The sequence below is a fragment of the Zootoca vivipara genome, chromosome 3 (assembly GCF_963506605.1).
Source record: "Zootoca vivipara chromosome 3, rZooViv1.1, whole genome shotgun sequence".
NCBI classification, from domain to species: domain Eukaryota; kingdom Metazoa; phylum Chordata; class Lepidosauria; order Squamata; family Lacertidae; genus Zootoca; species Zootoca vivipara.
Window position 1 is genome coordinate 108,571,458 of NC_083278.1, and position 10,791 is coordinate 108,582,248.

The window sequence follows — 10,791 nt, forward strand, 5'->3', positions numbered from 1 at the left end:
CTGAGTGCCAGACAGGTAGCCATTCCAAAAACAATAGTAAACCCAACCTCAGTTTATTATTAGGAGTTTGGTCATGACATAGGTGTGTGCTTAACCGGGAGAACAGGATCATGTACATACTCAACTTAATGGGTGTGAAGTAGAAGTCAAGGGAGGTGTTATGTACCGAGCTTGGATCCTAGAACAATAGGCAGGTAGGATCCTAGAAGGCAGCAACCTGATTGGTCTGCAGGAGCCGCCCAATCCGGCTCCAGGAGGAAGTGAATCAGCAACCTGATTGGCCTGCAGGAACAGTCCAATCAGCCTCCAGGAGCAGAGTTGAATCAGCCAATCACACGGCACCCATTGTGTAAATAATGTATATATAGCCAGCTTTTTGGGGAAAGTGCTCACTCACTGTTTACCATGAGCTGAAATAAAAAGCATGAAATCAACACTCAACTCCGGGTATATTTCAAGAGGGATGGGGGCAAACCTGAAGATCAGGTTTCTGCCATAAGACCCCTTTCAGATTAAGACATAGTTGTGATGTATATATGATGTATGTATGATGCTTCACTAAGGGTGGTGTTGTTTAGTTGTTTAGTCGTGTCCAACTCTTTGTGACCCCATGGACCATAGCACGCCAGGCACTCCTGTCTTCCACTGCCTCCCGCAGTTTGGTCAAACTCATGTTCGTAGCTTTGAGAACACTGTCCAACCATCTCGTCCTCTGTCGTCCCCTTCTCCTTGTGCCCTCCATCTTTCCCAACATCAGGGTCTTTTCCAGGGAGTCTTCTCTTCTTCTCATGAGGTGGCCAAAGTATTGGAGCCTCAGCTTCACAATCTGTCCTTCCAGTGAGCATTCAGGGCTGATTTCCTTCAGAATGGATAGGTTTGATCTTCTAGCAGTCCATGGGACTCTCAAGAGTCTCCTCCAGCACCATAATTCAAAAGCATTATGGCATTCTCAAAAGCATCAATTCTTCGGCGATCAGCCTTCTTTATGGTCCAGCTCTCGCTTCCATACATCACTACTGGGAAAACCATAGCTTTAACTATACAGACCTTTGTCGGCAAGGTGATGTCTCTGCTTTTTAAGATGTTGTCTAAGGGTGTGGTGGGTAAAAAGGGGAACATATAAAAAAGGAGCCATCCTTTGTTCTGGGCTTCTTCCTGCTTCTTCCATGTTGTGGCTGGAAGCCTTGTTGCAACAGATCAGGCCTACAAACTGCTGTTTTGCTCCTATATTCTTGGCTGGTGCCTTTGTTTGGCAATGCAAGTAAGCCTGGAAGATTTTCCTATGAGAGTTATTAGTAGGGCTGGGCGATATCTGGTTTTCAACATCGCAATATATCACCAGCTAAACATCGCGATACACTGACACATCACAATGTTCTGAAATAGGGATGGAGCTATGTAGAGGCATTGGCTGGCTTCGTGGGTTTTTTTCCACATCATGATTTTTGCATAGCATATGCACACACACAGTTTCGCAATATATTGCCAGGTCAAAAATTACGAAAGCAGTATCACGATATGGACCAGTTTTGGACGATATGTCAATAGATCACGCAGTCCTAGTTGTCATAACAGGAACAGTGGGCAGAGAGGCTTTAGTGAGATTTAAAAAAATGAAAACATGCTGCTTTTTAGAGGACTCTTCTATACCACATCAAATTAATCAGAAGCATTATCCCAAATGAATGGTTACCTTGGCTCCTGGGTACTTGGGGTCTTTTTGTGCATTTTTTTTTAGTTTTGCATTTTTTAATTAACAAACTTATACAGCAACTATAGTATACACGCTCTTTGACTAAACATGAGTATAAATCTTATAAACAGAGCAACAATCGTATACAAGTAATAATCCATTTGCTGTCAAACAATAAACTTATTTTATACTTCTACTATCTCTTATTTTCTCCTGTTTTTAACATAGATTAAAAAACAAACAAACATAACAGAAAAAAAGAAAAAACAAACACATAATTGGACTTCCTATCATTTTCCGATGAGTATTTTATTACTGATGGTGAATATACCTAACCTTATTAGCTTATCCTTTATATTCTTTCTAATACATTCTCAGAACAGTATTTAACCTTTGACTTGCTTCATTTATATTTCATTAATCCAGGGTCAATCAAATGCTGCCATAGACTTTATACCGCTATTGTGATTTTGTAGATATCTCTTATATTTTTCCCATTTTTGCACAAATGCCTCCCTTGTATTGCCTCTCAAGCTATTAGTCAATTGCGCCATTTCTACATATTCCTGTAGCTTATTTTGCCAATCCATTATGGTTGGAACATTTTCCCTTTTCCAGTTCATTGCTATCAATGAACTGGAGTACTGTGTCCAGTTCTGGGCACCACAGTTCAAGAAGGATACTGACAAGCTGGGACGTGTCGTGTCCAGAAGAGGGCAACCAAAATGGTCAAAGGCCTGGAAACAATGCCTTATGAGGAACGGCTTAGGGAGCTGGGTATGTTTAGCCTGGAGAAGAGAAGGTTAAGGGGTGATATGATAGCCATTTTCAAATATATATATATATGACATCAAAGGATGTCATATAGAGGAGGGAGAAAGGTTGTTTTCTGCTGCTCCAGAGAAGCGGACACAGAGCAATTGATTCAAACTACAAGAAAGAAGATTCCACCTAAACATTAGGAAGAACTTCCTGACAGTAAGAGCTGTTCGGCAGTGGAATTTGCTGCCAAGGAGTGTGGTGGAGTCTCTCCTAGTTTGAAGGTCTTTAAGCAGAGGCTTGACAGGCATATGTCAAGAATGCTTTGATGGTGTTTCCTGCTTGGCAGGGGGTTGGACTGGATGGCCCTTGTGGTCTCTTCCAACTCTATGATTCTATGATCATGTTTGTGCTATGATACTTAGTAAAAAGTCTTCTGGCTTTTTAAGAAAGGTTAACCCTTTCTGACTATCGGTCGCATATATTGTATTGTATAGAAAGGTGAACCCAATATATTTTTTTTCAGCTTGTCATAGACGAGGCACCAAAATTCTCTTATCTTTCTACAGGTCCACCACATGTGGTACATATCTCCATTACTTCCCCCACATCGCCAGCAATTGTTTGGGTACTTGTGTGTCCCCTTGGACCAATGTACATGCATGTTCTGGTTATTTATTTATGTTGGTGTACAGCTAAGATCTTTTGTAATATAGGCTTGCAAATGCAGAGTGCAAATAGGTTGGGGCCAAACCTGGTTGGCAAACATATGTATCGGCACAGTTCTCCCCCCCATCAAAGGCAAGTGGCCTAGTTCTCAGATTTGATTTGTTGCTAGAAGTTTTCTGTGTGCGTGGATGATTTGTTGGGAGTCCAGTCCTGTGAGCCCTCACCGGCAGTCTGAAGAGGTACAACTCAGAAAAAAGCTACCGGTAGGTGGTGGTTGTTTTTACCACCTCATTGAAAGAAAGAAGCTGAGCTAGGAGCAAGTCCCCAAGTTCAATCTTTGTAAACCGCTTAGAGGCCTTTGGTTTGGTTTTTGAACCAAGCAGTATAGAAATCGTGGTGAATAAATAAATACCGCCTTTGTCCATTAACTCAGCCGGTGTTCACAGGCTTAAAACACAGTGAGGTCATTCTCCACACACACGCACACACCTGCATTTCAAATCACATTTGCACATGGTTATTATGACCTGTGGTTAAACCACAGAGCCTAGGGCTTGCTGATCAGAAGGTTGGCGGTTCGAATCCCTGTGACGGGGTGAGCTCCCGTTGCTTGGTCCCAGCTCCTGCCAACCTAGCAGTTCGAAAGCACATCAAAATGCAAGTAGATAAATAGGAACCGCTACAGCGGGAAGGTAAACGGCGTTTCCATGTGCTGCTCTGGTTTGCCAGAAGCGGCTTTGTCATGCTGGCCACATGACCTGGAAGCTGTACGCCGGCTCCCTCGGCCAATAATGTGAGATGAGCGTGCAACCCCAGAGTTGGTCACGACTGGACCTAGTGGTCAGGGGTCCCTTTACCTTTATTATGATATACATCAATATGGCTTTTCGGTGGGTTTCCAAGTCGCCCGCTGCCTGTGCATACCAAAGGGTGGAGAAAGGAGCCATGGATGTCTTCTGTGTGGCTTATGCTTTCAAATTGCGTCGCCGCTGGTTGGAGGCGGCGGGAAACGTATCAAAACACTGCATTTCTCAAGAAACCACATGATAGATGTGTATTGTGGCCAATACTGGCTTCCAAATACAGCACAGGGAGCAAAGCAGAATAAATGGGAATGTGTGACCCAGAGTCCAGTGCACAGAGGGCACTGGAAGTAATTCAAGAGTTTGGAAGGGTAGCAGGTTTCAAATTGAATAAATCAAAAACCAAAGTATTAGATAAAAATTTGAATATTGAGGAGAGAGAAAAATTGCAAGAAGCAACTGGTCTATCTTTTGTCAAGAAAGTGAAATACCTTGGAGTTAATATGACTTCTAAAAATTTGAATCTGTTTAAAGACAATTATGTGAAATTATGGAATGAGGTTAAGAAAGATTTAGAAATTTGGACCAAATTGAAATTGTCTCTGTTGGGCCGTATAGCAACTGTTAAGATGAATGTATTGCCAAAGATGTTGTTTATGTTTCAATCATTGCCAATAATAGAAAAGCTTAATTGTTTTAAGGAATGGCAAAAGGCGCTATCGAAATTCATATGGCAAGGGAAGAAGCCAAGAATTAAATATAAGATACTGACAGATGATAAGCAAAGAGGAGGCTTCTCCCTGCCTGACTTTAAAATATACTATGAAGCAGCTGCCTTTTGTTGGTTGAAAGAGTGGTTTACATTAGAAAATTCAGATATTTTGGATTTAGAAGGTTATGACAATGTATATGGTTGGCATGCATATGTATGGTATGATAAAGTAAAAGCCCACAGAGGCTCCAAAAGGCATATAATTAGAAACTCATTGTATAAGGTTTGGTCCAGATACAATGATTTATTAGTAAGGAAAACACCTAAATGGATTTCACCCTTGGAGGCCAAGGCTCATAAAAGGCTAAATACGGAGACCGGTTGGCCGAAATATAGAGACTTATTGATCGAAGATGGAGACCAATTTAAGTTAAAAACATATGAGGAGTTGAAAGGTAAATTAGACGATTGGCTCCAATATCATCAGATAAATGAAGTGTTTAAAATGGATAGAGAAATTGGTTTTCAATCAGAGAAGTCAAAGGTGGAAACAGAACTATTAGAACCTAAGACGAAAATACTTTCCAGAATGTACAAACTGTTGCTAGAGTGGCATACGAAAGATGAACAAACAAAAAATGCGATGATCTTGTGGGCAAAGGATGTGGGACACAACATCATGATTGAGGAATGGGAAAAGTTGTGGAAGGAGAATATTAAGTTTACTGCGTGTAGTTTATTAAAGGAGAATATAATGAAGATGATGTACAGATGGTATCTTACACCAGTAAAATTAGCAAAGATATACCACAACCATGATAACAAATGTTGGAAATGTAAGAAAGAATTAGGTTCATTTTACCACATGTGGTGGACATGTCCACTAGTGGATGACTTCTGGAATAAGATTTATAATGAACTTAAGAAAGTGCTGAAAAGCACATTTGTTAAGAAACCAGAGGCATTCCTAGTGGGCATTGTAGGAAAGGAGATCCCTAAGAAGAAGGTATCTTTTTTTATGTATGCCACTACAGCAGCGAGACTTTTGATTGCTAAATACTGGAAGCAGCAAACATTACCAACGATTGATGAATGGCAGATGAAGATGATGGAATTCATGGAACTGGCTGAGATGACCGGACGAATCCGCAACCAGGGAGAACAGGCGATGGAAGAAGAGTGGAAAGATTTTAAATTGTATTTAAAAAAGTATGCTAAAGTAATATTTTAGATTAGAAATTAAGTGGTAAATAAAACTGTGGAATATTGGAATAGGTTATTTAGAAGGAAAAAAAGAGATGTATTTTAAAAGGTGATTATTTGGATGTAGAATTTGCTATTTAGGAAAGTAAATAAGAACCACAGGGACGGGAACCCGAGGAGGTCCCAACTTACACTGTGAGGAAGATAAGTTGCAATGAATTATATTTTTGTTTTGTTTTGTTTTTCTTTTCTATTTTTGTATTCTGTATTTTTGTACTTTGTATTTTTGTTTTTGTTTTTCTTCTTCTATATTGTGTTAAAAATTCTTTGTTAATTTTTTGGTCAAAAATCAATAAAATATTTATATATAGGGGGGGGGGGAGGAATGTGTACCCAGCCACGGTCGGTGGCTCACTTTGGAAACCCAGCCAGATTATTATTATTATCATTATTATTGAACCATCATTTAAAAAAGACATACCACAAACAATATTGGGGGTTGGTCAAAACATCACAGAACACGGAGACTCCTTTATTGTAGGAGAACACATTAAGTATGAATTGGCACAGGATAGAAGGAAAAGTTTGATCCGTATCCTTAGATATCCCTTTATGATCATGACAGCATGTGAGATTTTTTTAAATAAAAAAAAAAACACACACACACACCCTAAAATACCAAAGAAACACAAGGGGTAACAGCAAGGTTCTTCCTCTAACATTTTGGGAATGCGAAAATGACAAACGTGAAATGTTTTCAGCAAAATATTACTTCCCTAACAGATTCTGCACAACCATCATTCACATGCTCAGTTTTGCTTGTGTTAGCTCTTAGGGCGCCTATGATTATCTAGCAAAATAAAAAAATAAAAAATAAAATCAGTCCTTTATATTTTTTTTCTAGAATGGCCATTTTATAAGCACCGATGCTGGCGTAGTACAGTTGGTCCGCAATTATGAGACAGTTATTGCAAAAGACACATATAATCATGTAACAAGAAGAGAGGCAGGCTCTTGCAAAGAGCATTTACATTATGCAAGAATGGGAAGTGCGGAAATTGGGCCCTTGAAATCTCAACTTTTAATAGGGGTTGAGAGAGGGGTGCAGGCAGGGAGTTTGGTTGCCTTCTACCCTTTGTGATTCGCAAGAGTTTAAAATTGCATGTGCGTGCCCAACCCCTCACCATATCCAGAGTTAAAACAAGCAAGCAGAAATCCTAATACGCTGCAGTTGCCTTGCTAGGATGTACCACTTCTGGGGAAGGGGTGGGAGGTGGGATTGAACGCTCTGCCAAAGTAACACAATCCCCATAGACTGTTCTGACTGGAGAATGAGAACAGGTCTATATTAGAAGGGATGGGGGTGCAGAGGGGTATTTAAAAAAGGGCTTGTAAATAGCCATATGCTTTGTTGCCAGTGACAGGAAATGGTAAGTGTGGTTGCCTTTCATGTCATTCACGAATCAAAACGCGTTAAGGTTTTGGACAAATCAGCAAACAGAGAAACGCTGTGGACTAGTAACTTTGAATTATTTACAAGACTGACGCAGATCTTGCCGAGAGGAAGGGATCTCATGTCGTTAACATACATAAAAGTTTACATTTCCTTGTTAACCGTAAACCCAAACACTTTGTGTAAAGTTTTCCCAGTGCGTGTAGCATTCGGAATTCTTTCGAAACGCAGCAAAGCAAAACCGTAAAATAAACTCTGGTCCTGACAAGAGTATACATACAACTGTTTGGGGATAGGCGAGGCTTCGGCGCTTGGGCTGTATTCTTTCACAGGAGCTATGGCCCGACTCTCTGAGGAGCCCATCTTCTGACAACTTGTAATTAAATAATAATAATAGTTATGATGATAGAGCTGAGCAGCTTCCAGCCACCATCTTGCGTATCCCATTCCGGCGCCCCCTCCCACAATACCCCAGAGGTTGAGTTAACACAGAGACGATGGGATGGGGGGGGGGGAGGAAGTGATATGATTGCTTCCACAGTTGGGAAGCCCACTGCACTTGTGGGGAACAAATTAAATTAAAAGAGGGTCCAGAACAGGCATCAGCAGTGGGGGGTCCACCAGTGCAGGAGGTGCTGAAAGCCCTCTCAATCCTGGTCCCAATCCTGGTTTGGGGATAGGGTTGCTACTTCACATGCTTTGCCAACCAGCACAATTAAACACTCTTCAATAAATAAATAGAAAAGCAAGGTTCCGCATCGAACCAGTCTCTCTCTCTCTCTCTCTCTCTCTCTCTCTCTCTCTCACACACACACACACACACACATGCAAAATTCAGAGTAGAACCTTTTAGAAAGCTCTGTCAATGTTTAAAACAGTAGTGCACTTTCACGAGGATACCACACACACAAAAAACGGCAAAACAATACCACAGGGGGTTTCGTGGTTGGCAGCTCTTGACAGAAAAAGCAGATTCAACATTGTATTTGAGGGTGGCGGAAGGAATACTTTGGGCAGGGTGGGCGTATAACACCCACTAAGCCTTGGGGACTAGTAACCAGAAATTTTGAAAGATGGGAGATGGCAGGAAAGCATGTGGCCAACCTGTGAAACCAAATATCAGAAGCAGGCTGGGACAGGAGAGCTCAGAAGCCTGGCAGGGGCATAGCTGCTCCTGTGCCTTCGTGCGCCAGCTGCTCAGCAGACTGAAGGCAAAACCACCCTAGAACATGGGTAGCCAACCTGGCACCCTCCAGCCGTTGCTTGACTACAACTCCCATCATCCCTGGCCAGTGTGGATGGGAGTTGTAGTCCAGCTTCTGAAGGGCACCACCACGGCTATCCCTGCTGTGATGCGTATGAGAGGGGCACGATATCATGCTTTGGATGACCCGTGGGGGCATATTTGCCACACGGACACACACACCCCACAAAGAAAAATGTCAGCCACCACTGCAGTCAAACGTTAAGAGTCTCAGCTCCCAGTAGCTACACCGAGGGAACGGGTATCTGCTTAGCAGAAGTATTGTCGAAATCACGCCCCACATCTGTCATCGCGTGATAGTGCATGGCGATGTAGGAGTTGGCGAATCCAAAGGGAGAGTTTGTGGGCTGTAGGCTGTTAGGAGGGCTCACTTCCTGGGAAGGGCAGCTGTTATAGATGCTGTAATAAGGTTCGATGCGAGTGTTCATAGGGGTGGAGCTGCTTTGGGCCCCGTAATGCTGGCGGCCGGCGGAAGCCTTTGGGCTCAGCATGCTTTCCTTGGAGTGACTCGGACCGCAGGCTTGGTCCACAAACTTCTTCTGAGGCTTCGGAGACAGCATGTAAGCGGAGTTGGTCTCGTGGTGGGACGACTTGTTGCGGTTGGCCTCGAGGCTCCCTTTGCCCACAGCGCGGAGCCGCGTCTTTTGCTTGCAGCAGAAGAAGACGAGGGCAAAGTACTGGAGGCACCAAAGGACTCTCCTCCTCAGCCCCGCGCTGTTCCGGGAATATATGAAAGGGTTCAGCCCAGACTTGAAGAAGATGAGGGTGAACCCGCACAGTTCGAACTGGTAGAGGATGAAGCCGCTGTTCCGGGACAGAACGTCCTGGACCAGGGAGATGCCGAGAGGAAGGCAGCAGACTAACACCGAAAGGACAATGACAACGCACGTCACCACGGCCTTCGAGTCCTTGGCTGTCGACAAGTTCACCGTCGACACCAGCTGGAACCTGCTGGCCGCAGTTGCAGGCAGCTGGCTGAGGTTCTTTGTGTACGCATGGGTTTGGATGTGCTGCAGCTTGTTGTAGTTTTGGTTTCTGTAGAGAGCGGGCACGGCGCACTGCACGCCGTCAGTGCGCCCAGCAGCAAGAGGTCCGATCAATGGCGGAGGCCTGGATGCATCGACTGTGATGATGGGGGGACATTTGCGCACCTGGGCGTTCTTCCTCAAAGCCTGGGCTATCATGATGTAGGAGACAGAAACCACCGCCACGCAGCAGATGAAGTCGATGACGTACAAGTAAGGGACGACCTTCCCCTCGCCGATGACCAGGCTGGAGATGGGGAGGCAGAGGCGGGATTTCTGGGTCCTCATGGTGGCCAGCGTCGCAAGGGTGAAACTCATGGACCACAAGGCCAAGGTGAGCAAAAGGGTGCAAGGGAAAGAGGCCGTCCGGTTGGGCTGCTTCCCCAACACCATGCGGAGCCGGTGAAGGGCGATGACGGCCACCGTCTTGAGGGACATGATGATGAAGCCGGAGCTGGTGAGGTGGAAAGTGAAGCAGAAAGCGTCAGGGATGCCCGCCGCCGAGTCCAGGAACAGGGCGAAGGTGAACATGGGGGCGGTCACTCCACAGATGAAGAGGTCGCAGAAGGACAGGTTGAGGATCATGAAGTCAAAGTTGGTGCGGAACTTCCGGAAGGCCGGGTCGAAGAAGGACAGGAAGACGATGAGGTTGCCGTAGGAGCCCAGGCAGAAGATGACGGCCAACAAGAAGGTACACGTGACCAAGGTGGCTGTGTGGATGATGTCTTGGAGGTCTCCTGGGAAGGAAAAGGTGTCATTGCTGCCCCAAGGGTGTGGCGGCGGTGGCTGTGCCGAGGAATTAGACCGGTCTGTCCACTTCACCTCAGCCCAGCCTGTCAGGTTCATCCTCACAGGAAGCAACGCTCTGCGGTTCCAGCGCCTCAGAATCAGTCACCTCCCCTTAGAAGCTTGAAGTCCATGGTGGGTGAAGCCTGTTTGTATAAGCAGAAACACACACCCCGTCCAAACGTAAGTCAACAGACACCGGATAGCTAATATTGGGCCTTCAAATCTTCTCCTCTGTACTTTTAACAGCCATGATGTGCTATAAAGAGGAAACTATGTCTGCCAACTCAATCACTGTAAATCTGTAGAAGATCTCACAGAGTAATTGTACTGAAACTTGATCTGCTCTCAACCGCTGCTTTAACACACAGAGAGATGTTATCTATATTTAGATAGTATATTTTTTGGCTGATTTTAAAGCCTG

At 44.1% G+C, this 10,791-nt stretch overlaps 1 protein-coding gene across 1 annotated transcript; it reads right to left on the bottom strand.

Moving 5' to 3' along the window:
- Nucleotides 1–6,513: 6,513 nt before the first annotated feature.
- Nucleotides 6,514–10,791, bottom strand: GPR75 (G protein-coupled receptor 75). The gene has a single exon (XM_035110647.2). The coding sequence runs from the start codon at nt 10,425–10,427 to the stop codon at nt 8,781–8,783; it is 1,647 nt and encodes a 548-aa protein (XP_034966538.2). The 5' UTR covers nt 10,428–10,791; the 3' UTR covers nt 6,514–8,780.

What these genes read in the sequence shown, in the direction of transcription:
- GPR75 (XM_035110647.2), bottom strand. Translation starts at nt 10,427, where the DNA reads ATGAACCTGACAGGCTGGGCTGAGGTGAAGTGGACAGACCGGTCTAAT.